Here is a 24,292-nt window from a genome sequence, read left to right on the forward strand (position 1 = left end):
ATTCTTCATAAAAATCTGTGCATGGTCTAAACCTCAAGGTAAAACCATCAGTTTTCCAAGTTTGTTAATTTTATACGGGGTGTGTCAAATAATAGGAATTTAGAAAGAATATAGAAAGAATTCTTTCTAAATTCATATTATTTGACACACCTCGTATAAAATTAACAAACTTGGATAACCAATCAGTTTTCCAAGTTTGTTAATTTTATATGAGGTGTGTCAAATAATATGAATTTAGAAAGAATATAGAAAGAATTCTTTCTAAATTCATATTATTTGACACACCTCGTAAAAAATCAACAAACTTGGATAACCAATTAGTTTTCCAAGTTTGCTAATTTTATACGAGGTGTGTCAAATAATATGAATTTAGAAAGAATATAGAAAGAATTCTTTAATAGATTACGAATTCTTTCTAAATTCATATTATTTGACACACCTCGTATAAAATTAACAAACTTGGATAACTGATGGTTGCATCTTGAGGTTTAGACCATGCACAGATTTTTATGAAGAATTACATTTTCCCTAAAATTATTAATAAAAGAGTTATTACAGGTCAAATAAATAAAAATGATGTTCGGAATCAGTAATTTAGGAAAATCTCAGAAATTTTTTTTTCGCGTAGAAGGCTGTTATTGCATATTAGAATATGGTTTTTAATTACAAATAACTTTTCATAATAACATTTTTTGATATTTTGAAATATAAAGGTAGTTTGCTCTTGAGCGAAATTATTATTTTTTGACATACCTCGTATACTGTTGACAAAATTTGATATTTGATGATTGCATCTTAGGTTTTAGACTATGCAGAGCACTTTATAAGGAATAATTTTTTTTTGTAAAATTGATATTAAAAAAGTTTCCCATATGGTTCCAAGTTACGCAGACACCCTGTAGAACATATAAAAGGAATCAAAATAGTTATTTATGAAACAGTTCGTGAAGTATGCTTTTTGTGAACGCACGCGATTTTTAGAGCACGAGCGACAACGGAGCGAGTGCTATACATCTCGTAAGTTCGCAAAAAGTACTTCACGTACAGTTTCATACAATATTTTATCTACGATAAACAAATACAAGAACTGTAACTCTTTGTCACTGGAATTCATTTCTATTCTACAATTTTTAGAACTTTGATATTTAAAAATCCTAACTACTTTCAAACCACAAAACTATCAAAAATTTTGTTGTAAGTCATTGCTCATATTGTCATCACCATGACAACGCGAAAATTAAGGATATTTGATTATATGAAAGTGTGCCTAAAAAACTCATTGAAAGTGTGCGAAAAAGTAAATCCCATTTAAAATACATTGTTACTTCACGCACACTTTAAACCCTTCACGCACTGCTATCTATAATGACAGTTGTCACAAACTAAAAACTTGTACATAATATGACATAGAGTAGAAAAAGATTGTTCTCTATTAACGAAAACGTAAATATACGTGGCGGGTTTTGATAAAACACCGGTTTTCGGTTATAGCGGTTTTTTTTTACTTACGGTTTAACCTAGCGTTTATAACCGGTCAAAAAACCCTGTTATTCCAAAAACTTGAGTTCGGTTTTTTGAAGTTATACTTCTTTACCGGCGATAGAGGGTGAATTTTTATATGGTAAAACCTAGCGACCGGGCGCATGCGCATTATAGCTTTGTTCTGTTGCGTTTTAAAATTTGTGTGAAAAGAAACAACAAACAAAAGTTAGTTAATAGTTACACTGCCTTTTTAAATAGTTTTCATATACCTATATTTTGGACAAGGAAAACTCATTCTAATTTGGTAAGTAGTTTTTATTATAATCATATTGTAATTATACATTTGGATTAGGTTGAAATACATACATTTATTTTCTCAAGAATGCGGATTTTAGAGAGAAATCCCAAATTAGGTTCGATTTTTATTTTTAAATTATGATTTTTTGACGTAGATTTATTTATCTAGTAGGTATGTAATGCTTTGATTTACATACTTAATTTGATTACCAACAAAAGTTCTACCAATCTTCATCTAATATATTGTTTTCTTACTGTTTTGTTATATTTTTATATTTTCTTCCACAAAATTTAAACTACATAATTTAATTTTCAAAACAACTGTCAAACAGTAAAACGTTCAGTTACCGTATTTTTCCACATGATAAATAATGTGGGAATGGACGAGTGAGTCTACGCTTCGATTACGAATCAAAGTGCCACGAAATTCACGGGTTCAATTCCCGATGCAAGTTTTATTTTTTTGTGCATGTTATGATTGTAAGTATATTTGTTATATAATTTTTTTTTCAGAAAATGCGTATTTAAAATTTTTGCCAACAATTATTATCGTTCAGAAATCATTTTTTCTTTGTGGCATTTTTCAATGTGTTTGTGTGCGTTTTATTCTTTTATTTTTTTAAATTTTTGGTATTGTCTTAAAAATCACATAAGATGTAGTAGAAGTATAACTTCTTACGTGCGTACAAAGTACACACACATTCTTGTTAATTTTAGTTATAAATAACCGGTTAGTAAAAAAACCGGTTATAACCGGGACAAAAACAACCTAAAAATTATTATTTCCACCTACCTCTTCCGAAAGTATACTTTTCCGGACCTGATTGTAGGGAGCAAAGTTCTACTTTTCCTCCCTAGGAGGAAAAGTAAAAGTGACGTCATGGTATTTCATTCATGAAATATAACTTATTGACGCCCTGTGCAATATCTATTTTCTATTACGTAAGTATCTATACATTTTAACGTGTATTTATAAAACATCCTGTATTTTGCAAAATGGTAAAAAACAGTAAATTGTTATTTTGATTTAACAATGTTTACATTAATAATTTGACAGTTGACAGTTATATTGTACCTACTTGTTAGTTTTAGTTCTAATAAATTTTGTTGGTTAGTTACATAAATAAATTAAGTAAAAATGAAAAAATTACTTGTTATTTGAGGAAGGTGGAAAAACCATATGTATCACATACACCCTCCATAACCCTCCGCTACGCGTCGGGCAATAAACTTCATTCTCGGGAGGAAAAGTAGCACTTTCCTCCCTTGTTATACAAATAGCTACTATTGCAACCAATTATGGCGAAGTAAAAAAATCGATTTTAGGTTATAATAACCGGCAGATGTTTTCCGTTTCTAGTATTTGGGATAGGTATAATTTTAGTAGTTTTAGTATGAGAATTTATTTGTAAGTTCGCCTTATTTACTGTTACCGAGAATAGTGTTATATTACTTTAAAATTCTTAAAATAATTTCAAAAATTTTAGATAGTTTCATTTATTTTATGATGCATATTATAGATGATTCAATAAAATAATTTACCTATTATTTATTCCTTTTTACAGGAACTGTATTCCCAATTTAGAGAAGAGGTAGGAGTTCTGTTTGGTAGTATTCCGAATTTCACAGACTTTTACTCTGAAGACATCAACGAGGGAGTTGAATGTATACGACTACTAAACGAAATCATTGGTAAGAAACATTTTTTACGTGTAGGTATATTTTTATTATAAAGTATCTGTAAATTACTCCATTTTATCATCATTATCATCATCATCCAGCCTTCTACGTCTAAAGTTGACCTAAGGCCTCCCCTAATTTCTTCCATTCCTGTCGGTACCTATGTGTGCAGTGTGAGTGCAGCCAATTCTCAACGGTTCTGTTGACGTCGGTTGTCCATCGTTTAGGTGGTCTACCTACGCTTCATCCCAGGCAACCAAACGACGTTTTTATAACGTAGATAACACGTCATAAAAATGACCAACTGATGTGTTTCTATGACGTAGTACTGACGTTGAAAATCACGTGTGTTTGTCTCATCGATTTGACGTCATAATTGTGACGATTTTAAAACGTAATCGTATCTACGTTTTTTTCACGTCGGTAAAATCACGTCTTTAATACTTTCAAAAAGTGACCTCTTTCAGATGTTTCAAAATAGTATAAAAAATAGGTACATAACATGAAACCTATAGGTCTACGTCCCATGTGTCGAAGATATAAGTAGGTAATACTACCACTTGTTTAAGATCGCTTGTGCGCTAGGTTAGAAGCATCATTGATTCTACATGATTGTACCAGCCCTCACATTATAGAATTTTCACTAGTTATATATACCTACTTACTGTGTCAAAACTGAAACAAACATATATTATATGAAACTAATAAATACTTTATTAACAAATTATCCTGCATACTAATATCCTAATTTACCGCTGTCTTAATATCTTCATTTAACGCTTAATTAAAAACAAATAAACATAACCTCAAATAGTTTTCAAGAACAATTACTGCATTAAACTAACTCACTGAGCAAAAACACATAAAAATCTCTTAATTTACACGTTTCTTCAACTAAATATCTAAATGAAAAGTCTTATTTTATCACACAAGACACAAACCACGTAAACAATAAATGAGAAATTTCTTATGAACATTTAGCGTTATCTATACCTAAACGAAATTGTTTGGAGTCAATACAAACAAGCAAGCTCCTCCCAATTTTGTGACGTCAGACTTAGGCTGTCTGAAATTAAAACGTTTTTTACACGTAATTTTAACGTCATTAATCTTACGTATTTAAAATCACCTACAAAAGACGTCTATATGACGTAATGTTCAAACACGTGTTATATTCAACCAAAAACTGACGTTTCTCAACGTTATATGACGTCACTTGGTTGCCTGGGATATGTCTGCTCGTGGTCTCCACACTGTCATTTTTTGGATTCAACGCCCGACATTCATTCTGGCCACATATCTCCCCCATTTCCACTTCAGCCATACTATGACATCTGTGATGCCTGTTGTAATACTGCTTTTTATTTCCGCACTTCTAAGCCTGTCTCTGAGAGTGGGTCCAAGTAACGATCGTTCCATTATTCTTTGGGCTACTCTGAGTTTGGTTGCTGTGGCTGGGGTTAACCCATTCGCTGCCTATCGAAAAGGATGGAACTCGCCTAGGAGCGATTCTGTTAAACGGCACCTGACTAAACTAATGATATCACTCGCTGGCGCGTGAACGGCAACGAATGGATTCAGGAAACGTAAGGCGCCATAAGTCATGACTGAGTCAATTTGACTTGCCAATAGATTGTTGTAATGTAACCAACTCAATTTACATCTCACGTGTTATCTTACCTTACCTAAGGGCACTATTCTGTTTAATCTATATCCATCCTATGGAGTTTTAATCAAGTATGCACCTTTAATGCCACTATATAACATGTAAAAGGTTTTTACCTAGTATTTCTTTGGTGGCTCAGTGGCATCCAACGTGTTTTAACACTCATGATGATTTTTAATAAAATCGAAAACGTTCTGTGATGTAGCCCTTAATTTATATATAGTGGCTGAATACCCCTTTAGGGGTTACGCCGCTTAAGCTCTCTAGATCTATGTTTGGAGGTAGATCAGTCCTCATGTTCCTTATTGAATTTTCTCGGTTATTTTTCTCCACTCTTTCCTGTCTCTGGTTTTTTCCTTCCAATGTCGTATGCCCGCCTTGTTGAGATCACTTACTACTTCTTGTAACCATGTAGATCTTGGTCTTCCACGTCTTCTCTTGCCAGCTGGTGTCCATTCCAATATTGAGAATATCGTCGTAGTTGATCCGGATCTCCATATGTGTCCTAGCCATTTTGCTCTTTGCTGTTTTATTTTACAAACTATATCCTATTTAATTTCTTCCAGTAGCTCAAGGTTCGCTCTTTGTCTAAATTCATTGTCATTTATTTTTATTGGTCCTAATATTGTTCTTAGTATTCTTCTTTCTTGTATTCTAAGGCTTTCCTCTTGTTTTTTTGTCATGCTAATAGTTTCGGCAGCATACATCATCGTCGGTCGAATTATTGTTTTTTATACTTTCATTTTTGATTTCTTACTCAATAACTTATTTTTAAGTAATTTTTTATTTGCACGGAAGCTCTTATTTGCTGTAATAATCCTTTCTTCGATTTCGGTTTCTCTTTCTCCATTGTTTGTTATTAATATTCCTAAATATTTAAATTTTTCGACTTCTTCAAAAGTGTATTCTCCTACTCTAACCTCATTATTTTGGTTTTTGCTTGGTTTATTTTTAATCCCATTATTTTCGTTCTATTACCATTTCGTTTAACATTCGTTTCATTGTTTTTCTATTTTTTGTTATTAGCACAATATCATCAGCGTATGCTATTATTTGTCCTTCTCTCGTTCGGAGGGAGCCTTTGTTGATCTTCCTGACGATGTATTCTAGGGCAAGATTAAACAGAGTTGCTGATAATGAATCTCCTTGTCTCACCCCTTTATTGATGACAAATTCTTTTGTGTCGCCTACTTGAGTTTTTATACTAACTACAGTTCTACTCATTGTCATTTGTATTAAGCTTCTTAATTTATTTTGTATTCCCACTTCTTTCAGAGCTACCATTAATTTTGATCTTTTTATTGTATCACATGCTTGCTGAAAATCTATAAAAAGCAGTTCAATTTCTATTTTATATCCACGTTGCAGACTTTCCCTTAACAAATCCGCATAGATAATGTGCTATGATATTCGTGGTAGCTTCGGTCAGTCTTCGTTGTATTAAGGCGGACATGATTTTATAATATGCTGTATTTAATAGCGTCAGTCCTCTGTAGTTATTACACATCTGTTGATCTCCTTTTTTATGAATCGTGATAATTTGTCCTTTGTACCATTCTTCCGGCATTTTTTCTTCATCCCATAATATGTCTTTTATTAAATTGTATAATTTATCTTTTAATTCTTCACCACCATATGATGTAGCCCTTAAAGGGATTATTAATAAAATTTTATACCGTTTATAAAGGATTTGTCTCCAATTTTTGTAATAAAATATTATTTGCTGACGGACCCGTTAGCGACACCTATCTAAACAAAAGAGAAAAGAGAAAATTCTCTTTTAGGACGAAATGCATAATCCTTGTTAACAATCCATTGCCTGAGCTTTTTACTATTTCTAAAGCATGCATGCCGATAAATAGCGGACATGGGAGAATCTACAACATGCATTCATCGCCTGTCCGTTTATCTACACAGATAAAATTCCAACAGGATTATGCATCCTTAGTACTCAAATATGAGTAAAATAAAATAAGGAAAAGCAGCTTTAGATTTAATTCGATTAATAGAATTATTAATTTATTCGAATTGGATTGGATTTAATCGAATTTAATCGGATCAATGGAATGGAATTAAATCTAAAGCTACCTTTTCTTATTTTATTTTACTCATATTTAAGTACTATGCAGAATTTTATCTAGATAAGCGGACAAGTGATAAATGTATGCATATTGTAGATTCTCTCATCAAATAAATCAAGTCTTACAATAAAGTAAGTCAAGTTTTACCGCCTTTTTTCCCATTTTCGCGTTGAAGTCGCCACATTTTATGATGTAGTGTGTTATTGTATATTATACAGAGTGAGTTTTATGTATGGAAACCCTCAATTATCTTGGAAACGCTTGGCACAATTTTTATAGATTTTGGTATCTAAGGTGGCCACTTACTTACGGATAACGAAGAGGATATGGCATGTAGGCCAGGACTGAAGGCAGTTATCGAAAACCGACACACACTAGAATCAGTTTGTTATCTGATGACCTTTTTCTTCAGGTAAAGATCTGTAGGGAATCGCAACTCTTGCCATAGATAAATAATATAGTATTACCGGATAGATAGGCAACTCACTGTAAAAATTTGGTTCCTTTCGCCACATGCGACCGTAGTGTTAACTAATCACCATTTGGCGGGAAATTTAAATGGACAAGCATTAATTTCATCCGTTCAGCGCCTCTTGCGGGCCCTTTTGTTACTAATTAAAATATCTTCTTATTTTACGAGAAATAATCTCACCTATATTATTAAAATAAAATACCAGAACTTACAAAGCTTGTTAAAGTATTTTATTTAAATAATATCTAAGTACTACTTATAACTTATTCGGAATTCCCAAGTTACAAAATGTATATGTTATTTTTGCTGTCAAATTTAGTAAGGAAAAGGGATATAAAAAAAGTTAGACAATGTTTTTGTAAATATAGGTACCTACGTGTATTTATTTGTTGTTTCGTTTCAGATAAAACAGTTATAAACTAATTACTATTTACCTATCTATGCATTTTTCTAACTTTTCTATGATTTGTACACAACCGTACACAACAATAATAAACCATGTTCAGTTTTTTTATTAACACAACACAAAACTTCTTTCGTTTCGTAACTAAAACAAAACTACACTTTATCAACGAAGGATAAGGAACCAACTTAAATTGAAATTACTAAGAACAAATCGTTAAAGATAATACAATAAAAACTGTAAACTAATGGAAAATTATTTCCACTAACTTTCATTGTCATTACTTTTGACAGAATTGACATTGCCGAGTTAAGCCTCGTTTGATTATTTTATTTGTGACATTCAGATATGGCGTTAACATAAATGATTGGTTAAAGTCTTCGTGAGCGAGATAGGCTGTCATTTCTCTTTATTAGCTGACCGTAGTGAAAGTGATGGGGGAAATTCCCCAGTTTGTTCATATAAGATTCCAGGGCATGACTCTTGCCACACACAGTGCCGTTATCGACGAGAAAGCATGTCCCTCTCACGAAAAAAAGCGTGTGGGTAAATAATTGTGCTAGGAAGCAAAAAAAAAAGAAAAGAGCCTACTGGGTTAAAGACTGGCTCATGAAAAGAAACATGTTATCTCACATGGCACTTATGGCAGAATTAAAGCTTTCCTGTACGGAAGACTATAAAAATTATTTAAAAATGGATTAAACATGTTTTAAAAAGCTATTAAAACTAGTGACACCTTTAATAAAGAAACAAAACACTAGAATGAGAAGTGCCATTAGTGCGAAAGAGAGACTATCTGCAACATTGAGGTTTTTAGCAACCGGCCACAGTTTTGAAGGTATGAAATACATAACTCTTATTTCACCTCATGCGTAACATTTATCTTTAACCTTCCATAGGCAAGGCTGTGATTGATAAATATCAATAAATTGACGTAAAAACTCAGGATTATTTGCGTTTTTGTTAGCCACTTTCTCTTTAAAAAATCCGATTTGCCGATCGATGTCAGTTAAGTTAACGAACTGCAGTCCAGATCTCACACATTTGCAGTTTTGTGAAGCGACCGCGCCAACGACTGAATGACAACTGCATGTGGGTGGTAATTTTGACCTTCGGTTAAGGGCCTGTCAGGCGTCAGACCTCTTCGTTAAAAGTGAGTGGGCTTTCTAATGCGGCCGATATTATAGTGGTAATTACATTGTTGCCAGGTCTTCCGTTTCTCTGGAAATCTAATGAACTCTCTTACTTCAAATAGAACACCCTGTATATTTTTTGCGTTTTGAAGTTCTTAAGAAATACTGATTATTTTTTATGTTATATTCCCTATACCTTAATACCATAATTTCGGAGTTGTTGCTACATTTATTTTAAATAAAAAAAAAAACAAATTATAAAAATAAATTTTTTCGACCCGGTTATTTTAGGTTCTTTGGATCATTGGGAACGAAAACGGTCTTTTGTAATTTTTCTCTAAAGTTAATCGTTTCCGAGTTATAAATAATTTAAAACTGAAAAAGCGAGTAATGACGATTTTCAAGATTCAAAGCCACAAATAAAAAAATATTATTTTTAAAACTACGAAATACCTTAATTCAAGTTAAAGCCTTATTTTATCAGATACCGATAAGTAATTTGAGCTTGTTTCATTTTAAAACATTGTTTTTTATGTTTTTTAGTTGTTAATGCAGCCTAATCGCCCGTCCTGTCGGGTAGACTGCAATTGCGCGCAGCGGTCAGGGTTCTCAACAGGGTGTCTAAGCTAATGGTGCAATTGCGCGCACTTCTTTAAAAAGGTATGCTGTGATTGCGCGCAAAGTCGTAAATTACAGTAAACGGAAGTTTTATTGACTTCTTATTCGTTTTGAACGGAAATTTTGCTAATTTAAAAAAATTAAGATAATAACAAGTGAATACTACATTGAAATAGTTATGATAAAAAAAACTAAATATTGTTTCTTTTATAATTAATATTTATTGTATTAAATAATGTACATATGTAGACATTTAATTTGAACATGCCTTATAACATATAGTTTTAACAAATTCTATTCTGGATATTTCTTTATTTTTAAATTTCTCTATCAAATTTGTTACATATTTTAATGTTCTTTCATAATTAATATTTTTAATTTTTTTTTTGTAAATGTAAGCTATTTAATTGCACATAAGATCCTACTTGAACATTTTTTAATTCATTTAAAAATACAAAAATATTAGGATGCGGAGAATAAAATCTTTTGTTAAAATGGCTATGAAAAGATTCACAGGCGTTGGTAGTCCGTTCTCGACTTGGGCTACATGAAGCCCACATCTCTGGAGGAAATCTTGCAGATTCAGAAATGCAATTCTCCGTTAAATAATCGCAGAAGGACGTTATACGGGTATCGTTGGGGGCTTCAGCAATCAATTCTTCAACGAAGCATTCCGAAACATCGGTACTATCTAAATATATGAGGCCGAAAGACCAGCGTAACCATTTCCCCAACTCACTGTCCTTGTCGGAATACTCTCTTTTGAGTCCAATATTCTGTATTTTCCTCAGCCAAACTTGGCTGATGTGGAATCTGCAGCCAGTTATCTTTAGCTGGGGCCAAACGTTTCGGCTTACTTTGTGAATAGCTTCTTCGAAATCACACACAATTTCACTGGGATTTAATGTCAGATTCTTGCTATCACAAGCAGATATTACAGTTCTGAACACTTGCTCATAAGCTTCTGTCTTTTTATTTTTTATAAGTGCAAAAACTAATGGCACATAATGTCCATTACGAACCACGTGAATCGTGAATAACTGCGTGAAGAATTTTGTGCAGTAGTTGAAGGTCTCATCACAGAAAAACTTTGTTTCACTACACAAAAATTGTAAGCTTTTTTCACAACTGAATATTACTATTCCTAACTCCTTATTAAACGAAAGCAGGAAGTCTTCATTTATTGAAGTTTTAATTTCAATTGTAGCCAAAGCGTCGAAAACATCGTCCAAATTTTTGGGAAGTGGTGGAAGTAATTTTCTTCAAGATCGGTAAATGCTATCCCGAATGTTTGATAGGTCTTGAGTTGTTGCCGAAAGAACCGCATCTCCCATTTCCATGTTCATGATTTTGCTGGGCCGGATAGAAATATCTTCGGTGGCTTTTCTTTTGGCGTTGTTTTGAACCTTCTATAACAAAAAATAAATATATTGTTAGAAACTGTATTTAATATTTTTTTTTATTTAAAATTAATGTGCTCGGCTACTAAGGCCACTTGCACAAGAACGGTTACAACAATATTACACTAAATAATGTGTTACACAATGCAAATCCAGGAGAAGCTATTTGTAATCCGATATCTTTAAGTGCTTTTTCTATTATAAGGTGCGGTATTGTGGGCGATACATTTGATATGAGGATACGTACCCCAGGAGGTATTTGACCGCTGCGCGCAATCACAATATACCGTTTTGTTTACCTGCCTTAATCCTTCCGTTGCGCGCAATCACAGCAACCCTCTTAAAGGTAAATTTCAGTACCCAGGAGGTATTTGACCGCTGCGTGCAATCACAACCCACCCGTCCTGTCATATGCGCTTCATTAACAATAATTAAAAAACGATGTTTTATAATAAAACGTGCCAAAAATGTTTATGGCAGCTAATAGAAGAAGGTTTAAGCTTGAATTTAAGTACTTCGTAATTTAAAAAATTATATTCTTTACTTGTGTTTTTGAACCTTGAAAATCGTCATTTTTTGTTTTTTTTTTCAGTTTTAAATTGTTTATAACTCGAAACCAATTAACTTTAGAGAAAAATTACAGAAAACCTTTTTTGTTCCCAATGATCCAAAGAACCTTAAAAAATGTCTACCTGGCAGAAAAAGCTGAATTTTATAATTTGTTTAAATTTTTTTAAGTAAATGTAGCAATAACTCCGAAATTATGGCATTTAGGTATAGGGATATGACAAGAAAAATAATCAGCATTTCTTAAGAACTTCCAAACGCAAAAAATATATAGGGTGTTCTATTTGAAATAAGAAAGTTCATTAGATTTCCAGAAAAACAGAAGATCTGACAATAATGTAATTTCCACTATAATATCGGCCACATAAGAAGACCTATACCCACAAAAATGTATAAAAATCGTGCAAGCCGTTTCCGAGATAATTGAGGCTTTCCATACATAAAACTCACTCTGTATTGAAAATACATTATTACCTATAAAATTATAATTTGTTTTAGCTGACTTCGATGAATTACTTGACGAGGAACGTTTTTGTTGTATAGAGAAAATAAAAACAGTCAGCGCAACTGCAACCTACATGGCTGCATCAGGTTTAAATCCCACAACACAAAAGGTAAGTTGATATGTCTTCTGCAAAAATTACCGCATTAACGACCACGTTTAAATTTAGCAACGCACTTTCCACTGTAATAATTTAAGGCGAAAAGTATTTATACGCTTTCAACATTCGTTCATAAATTTCCTTCGCTTTTAAAACTTCCAAAAATTAAAGTTCAATCACTGCACGATACTTGATTATTTCCATTGTAAAAAATATTGTGGCCCATCGATACTAAATGGTTTCTAAAAAAATAATGAATTGAGAGATTGAAATAAAATTTCACATACTCTACATTCATATGAAAACTGTACCAACATGACAAAAAAAATAGCCTAGTAGCAATGTCCTCTCTTATCGCACCGCAATTCTTATTGAACAACCTTGAACCTATTGAACAGATAAGCCGGATCGCAAAGAATCCGGACTTAGATCAACAGCGGAAAAAGAAAAGTAATGATAGTAGACAGGGCAAATAATATTCTACCTCACATAAACCAAGACAGATTTGTGTACTTGGGCTCCCTGATAACTAAAAATGATGATAGCTACTCAGAAATACAGCATAGGTCAATGGTTGGTCAATTCCCTTATAAATCGGTAGTCGTAAGATCAAAGTCTTCGATTTTTGGCTCTGTAGAAGAATTCTACTCGTGTACTAAACAGATCACAGAACCAACCTGTCAATTCTGGAAGAGATTCATGTAAAAGACATGCTATTAAAAAAAGGGAACCTAGCATAAAAGTAGAAGACAAGGAGGGAGATCTTCAACACGATGAACTGGTTAAATGGAGACTCTGGTGGGAAAAAACCTACATGAAGCCGTCTATATGGCATAGTATCGTAGCCAATAGAGACAGCAAGCTTACAATATTTAGGACGGAGAGACAGACATGGATAATTCAAGGTTTTGACGTTTTATAGATTTTATTAACCAAATACATTTACGTCCTGAGTTGCGGTTTGTGGAAATCGGAATATCATAAAGGTAGACAAACTCAGCACAATCGGGATAGCATTTGACCTTGCATTAATAGTTGCCCCAAGTTTTATATTTTAATCTTTAGGGGGATCAATGTTAGTCTAAATTTAAAATTCCGACTGGATGTGACCGTTGCGTTAGCCGCCATCTTAATTTTAAACGAGAAAGGTTTTTGCTGAATATCTCCGCCATTTTCAACTTTTCGACAAAAACTGTAGAAACTGAAATTATTGAAAATGCGATTTTCTATAATTTTATTTATTATAATTTTTTTCGTGCGGTCGATATTTTCCGATTTATGGGGAAAAATAAGTGACAGTTAAAGCATAATTATTGATTTATTGAATTATCTCGTTTATTATTAGTTTTACAACAAATTTGAGCCTATATAAAAATGAAGAGAATTAAATTTTGTACAATTTTGATTTTCTCTATTTTTTTGATAAAATCAATATTTAAGGTAGTACGTACGCGGTAAAAGCGCGAGCGTAAGAGCTGATTGATTTTATAGCAATGGTTTTTGTTCAATATCTCCGTTATTTTCAACTTTTCGACAAAAAGTGTAAGGACCGAAGTTGTTGCAATTAAGATTTACTACAATTTTAGAGAAAACCAGTGGTGGGTCTACGAGGGGGGAATGGGAAAATTTCCCCCAATAGGGTCCAAAATTTAAAAAAAAATTGTTGAAATATTAAAATATGTTAGATGACATGAAACTTAATTATTGACAGACAAATTCAACCAATAAAACCCGCTAGTTAATAAAATTAAGTGAACTTAATGCATTTAAGTTATTACTTATGTCTTTTATGTACTTAGTTTGGTTGGTGTTTCATTGGAAGTTTCAAAAATTGTATAAAATATCTTTATTTTTGTTTATATACAATTATGTCGTAAAGTTAATAATAAGTAAGACAATTCAATAATTATGGTTCCCCTTCGCTTCCACTGTTTTCCCCCTTAACTCTGAGAATTTTGATCGCATAAAAAAATTGTGTAAAAGAGATTGTAGGAAATTGCGTTTCCAACAATTTTAGTTCCTACCGTTTTTGTCGAAAAGTTGAAAATGGCGGAGATATTAAGTAACAACGGTTCTCCTTTAAAATCAATATGGCGGCTAATACAACCGCGGAATTCAGTCGAGATTTCAAAATTGACACTACTATTGATCTCCCCTAAAGTATAGAATTATAAAATTTCGGGCAGCTTGGAAACAAGATTCAATTCAGTAATTATGCTCCCCCCACCACTTTTTACTATTTTCCCAGTTAACTCGGAAAATATCAACCGCATGAAAAAATTTGTTAAAAATAAATCGTAGGAAATCATATTTGGAACAATTTTAGTTGAAAATACCGTAGATGTTGAACAAAAACAATTGCTACAAAATCAATCTGGTTTTACGCTCGCGCCATTATCGCATGCGTACTACCTTAAATATTGACTTTAGCAAAAAAAATTAAAGATTAAAATTGTGTAGAATTTAATTCTCTTTCTTTTTGTATAGAAGCATTTTTGTCGTAAAGCTAATAATAAACGAGATAATTGAATAATTATGCTCTAACTGTCACTATTTTCCGCCATAATTCGGAAAATATCGACGGCACGAAAAAAAGTGACAATATAAATGATAGAAAATCATATGTTCAACAATTTTGGTTGTTATACTTTTTGTCGAAAATTTGAAAATGGCGGAGATATTGAGCAAAAACCGTTCTCGTTTAAAATCAAGATGACGGCTAACGCAACGGCGCAATTCAGTCGAGATTTTAAATTTGCACTACTATTGAGCCCCACTAAAGATTAGAAAAATAAAATTTGGGGCAGCTCCTAATGCAAGGTTAGGCCTGGTATTCGTCTAACCCGACTGGACTATCAAAAGACAGATGGACTACTGTCGTTGATGAGATACTGATGAAGCATGCAAAAAATTGAGAAGCTTAAGAACATACCTAAACAATCAAGAAAAAAGGATTAAAATTGGTAGTTCCGGTGGTAAACTAGTGAAACGATTTCCTGTAGATGCAATATCGTTTATATAACATTCTTGAAAATATTGTTTAAAAAGTTATTATCAAGACTTATAGCGGTTTCAGCTGCCTATTGCCCTCCTAATTATCCACCTAACAAAGAAGCATTCACCAACCTCTTCAAAAGTCTTGGCAATAGATTCCTAGCAGGGGGTGACTACAATGCTAAATATACCAGCTGGGGATCTCGGCTTACAGCACCCGGTAGAGGCAGAATACTTCATCAAGTAAAACAGGAATTAAAACTAGACCATCTATCTACATATCGACCAACCTACTGGCCAACAGATCATCGAAAAATACCTGACGAAAAATACCTTACTGCCTAGATTTCTTCATTACAAAAGGTTTTGCACAAGGATACCTAGACATACAGTCAAATTTTGATATTGCCTCTGATCATACACCAGTAATTGCTACAATTAACTCTTCGGTAGTATTAAAAGAAAAACCAATAACCTTATGCAATAACAAAACTAATTGGGATCTATTCCGGGATAAAATTTAAGAAAAGCTAAACCTAGCTATATCTTTAAAGAATGCAAAAGAACTCGAAGATGCGGTGGAGTACTTCACAACACTGGTTCAAGCGGCTGCATGGGAATCAACCCCTACCACAACACCAAAGCAAAAACAAGTAAACTGCCCCTTAAATGTCAGAGAGATGATTAACGAAAAGAGAAGACTAAGAAACACCTGGCAAAGAACAAGGCACCCAGATGATAGACAAAGATACAATCGAGCTGCAAGGCAGCTAAAAGAAACACTTGGAAGACTTTAAAATAAATCATTCACAGAATATCTACAAAACTTATCACCCTCAGCCGATACTAACTATAGTCTCTGGAAAGCCACAAAACACCTAAAACAGCCACGAGATCAAATCCCACCAATTAGAAAATCTGATGGTACCTGGGCCAAAACAGATGGAGAAAAGGTAGAAGTTTTCGGTAGATATTTGGAGGAAGTATTTCAACCGTTACCACCTGCAAACGGAATTAATGACGACGAAATATATGCATTCCTTGAGGGAAACGAGCAACAAATGGAGCCTATTAAAAACTTCACAATACAAGAAACTTACGACGTTATAAAAAATCACTTAGACCCCAAGAAGGCACCTAGCTATGACCTGGTTACCGGCCAAATATTAAAAGAACTTCCTAGAAAAGCGGTCATTATGTTGACGCAACTCTTCAACGCAGTTCTAAGATTGAAGTACTTCCCTGCACAATGGAAGGTAACAGAAATCATATTAATTCATAAACAGGGAAAACAGCCAAATGAACCTAGCTCCTATCGACCAATCAGTTTACTAACAGTCTTGTCAAAAATAATGGAAAAGTTACTGATGAAGAGACTGATGGAAACTGTCGCAGCAAAAAGCTTAATCCCAGACTATCAATTTGGGTTTTGTCAGAAACACTCGACAGTAGAACAAGTACATCGTGTTGTTAACACAATCATCAAAGCATTCAAAGAAAAAAGTTACTGTGAATCAGCTTTTTTGGATGTCGGCAAAGCCTTTGACAAGGTGTGGCATGAGGGACTCCTTTACAAATTAAAAACGCAGCTACTAAAAACAATATATTTGATTCTAAAATCCTACTTAGAAGAACGATACTTCAGAGTCAGATATGAAAATAAAAAATCAGGAGTCCCACAAGGAACTGTCTTAGGCCCAGTCTTATACCTACTCTTCACGACTGATCTGCCATGTACTGATGACACAGTCACCTCTACCTTTGCTGATGACACAGCTATATTAGCAGTAAACAGAAATCCTGAAGTAGCAACACTACAAACCAGTCTCAACAATATAGCAACGTGGGCAAGGAAATGGCGAATTACAATAAATGAAAGTAAATCTGCACACATAACATTCACAAAATGCCATGGTGAAACGCCAAGCATCACATTCAACAATGAACGAATACCTAAAACAGACAGCGTAAAATTTTTGGGGATACACCTGGACAAACATCTAACCTGGCGTACCCACATATGGAAAAAAAGAAAGCAGCTGGATACTAAATGGAAAAAGCTGTACTGGCTCCTTGGCAGAAAATCACAATTATCATTGCGGGACAAATTACTAGCTTACAATACCGTTCTCAAACCAGTATGGACCTATGGAATCCAGTTATGGGGAACAGCATCTAAATCGAACATTGCTATCATCGAGAGATTCCAGTCAAAAGCCCTGCGCAGTATAGTAGATGCTCCTTGGTTCGTAACAAACCGAGACATTTATAATGATCTAGAGATGCCAACGGTTACTGCAGTGACTAAACAGCTTAGCACAAACTACTTAAGACGCCTAGAGCAACATCCAAACACACTCGCAATTAATCTGCTTGACAACAGTGAAGAAACCCGAAGGCTCAAAATAAGAACACCCTTGGATCTACCATTCTAACAGCAATAATTGTACATATAAAATTAATTTTAAATTGTGATAGTTTTATTTTATTTTTTAATATCGATGTAATAATGTAAAGTTACAAATTTTTATTGTTTTTAACATAAATGTGAGAATGTAAAAGTGCATACAGAGACTGGATCATTGGACAAACTGTCTCTCACGACATTGTACCAATCAACATGTATGCTTATTGTTATTATATGATGAAACACACTGCAAAATAAACATTAAACAAAAAAAAATTATCAAGACTTTCTTCTAAACTTGTGTTATCTAAAGTTTCACGCCTGTTTGGTAAGGTCTAATCCAAAAAACTTTTTGTGGGGCAGATTTTGCTATTCAGATTTTTTGTTCCTATAACAGTAAGAGGAAACAGTAGCGATCAACAGGTAGCGCAAACGCGTTCCAAGATTGCGGCTGTAATTTTAAATATTTTTTCGGGATATTTGGCACACGTATCCGTAATCTAATAAAGAATGGCGGTACAGAGCCTAATTTGAAAAATATGTTAATATGTGGAAATTACTCTCTAATTAACTACAATATTAAAAAAACGAGCCTGTACCGCCATTAAGAAGAACAAAAAAATACACTTTCTTCAAATAAACTTTTTTACCCGATGCCTAGATTTTGTGTCATTTTGGAAATACTAAACCTAGATTTTGTGTCATTTTGGAACTACTAATGAAATAAAAAATTTTAGTAGTTCCAAAATGACACAAAATGTAGGCATCGGATAAACAAGTTTATTTGAAGGAAGTGTATTTTTTTGTTCTTCTTAATGGCGGTACAGGCTCGTTTTTTTAATATTGTATTTAATTACAGAGTAATTTCCACATATTAATATATTTTTCAAATTGGGCTCTGTACCGCCATTCTTTATTATATTACTAATATGTGTGCCAAATATCTCAACAAAATATTTAAAATTACAGCCGCAATCTTGGAACGCGTTTTTGCTACCTGTTGATCGCTACTGTATCACCTTAAGGATACAGCCCAATAGTAACTATTAAAACTCAACTGTTGAGTTATAATATTATTACATTGTTCTTTAATAGGTATATAATGTATTTGATTTTAGTGCAAAAACACGGATATTCCTCAACACCTCTGCTCTCTAGTGGATTTCGCCATCAGTATGCGACACAAATTAGACGAAATCAACAAAGAATCCTTCAATAATTTCGGACTACGGGTCGGTATCTGCTGCGGACCGTTGGTATGTGGCGTTATCGGAGCCAGGAAACCCGTTTTCGACATTTGGGGAGACACAGTTAACTTAGCTTCCAGAATGGACTCTACTGGATTGATTGGATCGATCCAAGTACCAAGAGAAACTGCTCAGGTTAGTTTATAAGGCAATATAATTTCATTTTTTTATATTATGTTATTATATTTCATCGTTGATTGAATACACGAATCAATCGAATATTTAATCAACGATTTCATAAGCACCGACTCACTCATCAGCTTTAGAGCCAGCAACATGAGACTCTCTATGACAATGGTGGGCAAAGTACGGCCCACGGGTCAACTCCGGCCCGCGACAGTATTTAACCGGCCTGCCGAGGGTAAATCAACATGAATAGTATATGGCCCGCTTTAACACAGAATGCATTTTTTCTATAATTCCCTCCCTCCTGTAGAATTTCATAAATTTTGTGGCCCCCCATTAAAAAAGTTTGCCCACCACTGCTCTATGATGTTCCAGTAACATGAGACTCTCTTGATTGTTGATTCCGATATTGTTTAACTTGATCATGCACGGAATTATAAAAAATTATAAAAAGAACTAATAAAGGATACCAAATGGGAGAAAAACAACTTAAAATAATCTGCGATGCAGACGATGCAATACTAACTTCTCAAAGTGAAAATGATTTACAACGTATGCTGCACTAATTTAACATTACCGCCAGAAAATTTAACATGTTAATTTCCCCAAAAAAGACAAAATGCCTAGTTATAACAGCAAATCCAATAAGATGTAAATTGGAGCTGAAAGGTCAGATAATAGAACAAGTGATTGAGTTTAAATATCTAGGCGTCACACTATCTACGTACGAAAGGCTTGAAACAAAAGTGGAGGATCAACTGAATAGAGCAAACAGAGCCCCAAGTTACCTGAATGACACAATATGGAGAAATAAAAATATCGGAAAAGAAATGAAGGGCAGAATTTACAAAACAGTCATCAGCCCATAATGTCACACGCGGCAGAAACACGACGTGACACAGAGAGGACAAAAAGATTGCTCGAAATAGCGGAGATGAAAACCCTTCGAAAAATCGATGGTAAGACTCAATGGGACAGAGCTAGAAGTACAGATATACGATGGAGATGCAAGATGGATAACATTAATAACTGGGTAAGAAACAGAAGAATAGAATGGAATGACCACATAAACCGAATGACAACAATTAGGTAAGGACAGCGAGAGACGGTTCCCCAATAGGAAGACGATCAGTGGGAAGACCACGGAAACGATGAAAGGACAACTTACTACAGGCACATTGAAAAAACAGACAGAGCCATGTCTATACAAAACGAAGAAGTAGAAGAAGAAATGATGTAAAGGTGCTCGCTCGGCAGGATTTAGGTAAAGCGTTGTCTTATCGTCCTATTTTTTTATACAAACACCACCCAAATACGTGTCCAACTCTTCAGTATATAACCTAGTATTCTGCTAGCTCTATAGATCTAGGATCTAGATCTATTGGTAGGATGGGCAATAAAATGTCCAATCCTATTTGTAGTAGAGCAAGAAACATGCCTTCCTCACTTGGAGATTTAAATAGAGCAAAGTTGTTTAATGCTCCACTTTCTTTGGTTTAATGTTTTTTATAGCGAATATTTATTATAACTTAGTCTTTTCAGTTACTTAGTAGCACGTAATACTTTCAGATTCTAAGCACCAAAGGATACGAAGTAAAAAAGAGAGGCATTATTGACGTAAAAGGAAAAGGTCTCATGGAAACATATTTTGTCATAGGCAAGCAGTGTAACAAACCTCCCACCTTCCAAAGGCAGCCCAGTCATTATAGTAGTCTAGCGGCAGTTGTCTACGCCATGGCTCAGACTAGAAAGAAACATACCGGAAATACTCGTAAGTATACAGGGTGTTTCATTATTAATTGGACATATTTTAACTGAGCTCAAAATATTAAGAGTAAACCCAAATCACTTAAATAAAATGACCCTACTTACTGTACTTACTGAGTTACAGGGTGCTTTATTTACAAATTTTAAGTATGTATTTGTACCCAGTACTTTAAATCTATTAGACATATCCTTGTCATAGTTGGCATAAAGTCTACGTACTGTACACATTACTAAATTATGTTAAATAAACGTTTCTGGCTATTACCAGAGGTGAACGACAGGGAAAAATGAATGTATGCAGGTACCTTCCCAAATTCTACACCACTACCGTACCTACACTAGCGTACCTACCGAGAAACCCGGAAGGGATCATTTTGGCCCCACGCTCTTTAATCAATTAATACTCAGTTTAAAGAAATTAAATCTACTGTGGACGGTAGAATCTGATTTTATTTTTTACTTTCATTGATTAACACATTCGTTGCCTATCAAAAACATTCGGAACACCATACAGTTTGCAGTTTTTGATATTTGCTACACATTGCCTTGTTACAGCCGTGGCAATTATTGCAAGTATGACTTCCTTTACAAAATACTTTCAACTGATATTTTTTTCGTTTTTGGATAGTAACAGTGATAATTGTTGGTAGACCTGGTGTTGCTAGGCGTAGTTCCAGATTTCGGGAGACAAGGTATGGGGCCTATAATTCTTCACACAGCCGAAGAATAAACTTACGAAAACTGAGTCTACTTCCACTTATTTCTTTATAATTAATCCATGCATGTATTGCTTCCGATTCAAGAGTATTATAAAACACGTACGTAGGCCATCGTCTTGAAGTTTCTTTTGTATTATAAAAACGCGTCATTTGGTCCTTAACACCAACAATTGCATCTTCGTGTTCACTTGTGTTCACCAACAATTGTATCTTTATTACGTAGATGATCAGTACCAGTATAAGGGTAACCATTTACAATAAACATACATAAATATAATTTTACCCATTCGACAGGAATTTGAAAGAAAGGATCGTCAAATTTCCCAGAAAAAGATAATAACTTACAAGGGCCAATTTGGCCCCTTTAGACTTCTATGGTAGATTTAAAAAAAAAGCATTTAATAAATTTAGTAAACAATATTTTTTGTGTTAAATAATGCTTTGTATCAAAATATTAAAAGTCATAAAATATGAAAATGTTATTGCCTCAAATAAAAAAAACTACAATAACTTTAAATTGCAACAGGGGCCAAATTGGCCCCTCCGACTTTCTAGTGTTAAAGAGCAATTTTCAATTCTCCAATACTTTCTATGTTAATAGTATACTCTTCATTCGTAACGATAAAGTCAATATTTTTCGAGATATTTGAAGTTAAAAATGAAGCGGCAGTTATTTTTATTAAGGTATTAGATATATTGGTGTTTTTGGGTTATATTTTTGGGCATTTAGTACGCAAATAAAATTTCGCTAGTAAAAGATATAATGTTATTTATTAAAATTTCTTGAAACGAATAGATTTATTTAACTTCGCTTCTTCATTTCGCATCTTTCGTGCCGCTTCATTTTAAATTCAAATATCTCGAAAAATAATGACTTTATCGTTACGAATAAGTATGAGTATGTTGTTTACACAGAAAGTATTGAAAAATCAAAAAGTGCGCTAAAATAGCAATTCCGCCAGTGGCGTAGAATTTAGATAAAGCCAACTATTAACTTTCTCCTGTCGTACGCCTCTGGTAGTAGCCAGAAACGTTTATTTAACATAATTTAGTAGGGTGTACCATACCTACACGTCCTGCCAAGGTATGGCAAGAATATGTTAAATATTCTTTTAGAGTAAATGTTTTAGAGTAATCGAGTAATGGGTACAAATAGTTTTTATGTTTTTAAATAAAACACCCTGTAGCTCAGTGATTTGGGTTAACCTCAATATTTTGAACCCAGGAATCAGCAGTTTCAATAGTTCCAATTATTAATGAAATACCCTGTATTTAAAAATTTTCGAACGTTAAGGATTTAATGTTTTAAAGAAATGACAATTGCAATTCTAGCTGGAAGTGCTGTACTTGGAAGAGCAAGAACGCAGCAAAAAGGAGAACGAAAAATTATGAACTACAGCTCTATGAGAATAACTCACAAATCTGGAGGATATCCTGTCAGAAGAAATACTACAAGAGGCGCCAAAGAAAAGCATATGCATGCTAGGTAAGGTACTCATAAGTTTTTTATGAAATATTTATTGCATATTTTGTTTTTCGGAAAAGTTTAAATTTATAAATGTGAATTTAAAAAAAAATCTGTACACACTAGACAACACAATTAACGCACCACCTTAAAAATGACCACCATATTTGATGTCTCGAATTTCCTAAACCTGTTGTCCGATTTTAGTGATTTTTTTAGTATGTTACAGCCTTATCTTTAAAGAATATCGATATAGTAATATTGTTACTGGACAGGTAAATGTCATTGTTTACGGAGTCTAATAATCATACTGTGTTTTTCCTCAAAGTTCGGAATACCCTGTGGAATAATATATCATTTAAAAAATATTGAAATTAAAACTCGATTGTGGCCTTAGGTTAGACTTTCTTAACATTCTGTTTTTTGATTCATTCACATATTATGTTGGATAATAAAAAAGTTAGGTATTATACGTTAAGATCTAGTCACGTTTTTATCAATAAATTCTCATTTTCTGCTTAGTTTAATAAACAAGCCTAAAATAGTCAATGATAAATTAACAGTTTCACAGTCAAAAATTATCTGGTTGTGAAAATTAGTTGATTTATTATTTGAAGTTTCAATTACGTCCGAATTTTTTTTCTTGTTTGATGGAAATGGAACGTACTATGTATAAGGAATTTCACCCGTGATGAGTGGGTTCAGGCAGTGACATACAGCGAAGGACTATATTAGCATGCTATGGATAGGTTTTTGAATTTCCACCAAACAAGAAAAAACATTACGGACTTAATTGAAACTTTAAATAATAAATCTACTAATTTTCATAACAAATCGGACACTTTTTTACTATTAACAGTTGACTAACATCTATCAAATTGTTAATTTCTCATAGCCAGTTTGTTAAACTAAGCAGAAAATGTGGATTTATTTATGAAAAACATGGCTAGTTGTTAACGTACCTAACTTTTATATTCTCCAACATAAGAGAATGAATCGAAAAGCAAAATGTTAAGAAAGCCTTAGGCTACAATCGAGTTTTAATTTCAATATTTTATTCAACCTAAAATGTTCCACAGGGTGTTCCAAACATTTAGGAAAAAACACAGTATGATTTTTACACCCACTATACAATGACATTTACCTGTCCAGTAACACTATTATTA

General features: G+C 33.5%; 1 protein-coding gene across 2 annotated transcripts in view; it reads left to right on the top strand.

Annotated features, from left to right (window-relative positions):
- The window catches only part of LOC126881536 (adenylate cyclase type 8), a 1,218,021-nt gene that overhangs the window by 1,172,602 nt on the left and 21,127 nt on the right, over window positions 1–24,292 (top strand). Inside the window, exons 19-23 of one of the 2 annotated variants that reach the window (XM_050645865.1) lie at window positions 3,345–3,471; window positions 12,298–12,413; window positions 18,921–19,184; window positions 20,745–20,946; window positions 22,973–23,147. In XM_050645865.1, coding sequence (XP_050501822.1) covers window positions 3,345–3,471; window positions 12,298–12,413; window positions 18,921–19,184; window positions 20,745–20,946; window positions 22,973–23,147 — 884 coding nt within the window. The remainder of the gene's footprint in view (window positions 1–3,344; window positions 3,472–12,297; window positions 12,414–18,920; window positions 19,185–20,744; window positions 20,947–22,972; window positions 23,148–24,292) is intronic. The other variant, XM_050645866.1, reaches the window with a different exon arrangement.

Source organism: Diabrotica virgifera, chromosome 3, assembly GCF_917563875.1.
Source record: "Diabrotica virgifera virgifera chromosome 3, PGI_DIABVI_V3a".
NCBI classification, from domain to species: Eukaryota; Metazoa; Arthropoda; class Insecta; order Coleoptera; family Chrysomelidae; genus Diabrotica; species Diabrotica virgifera.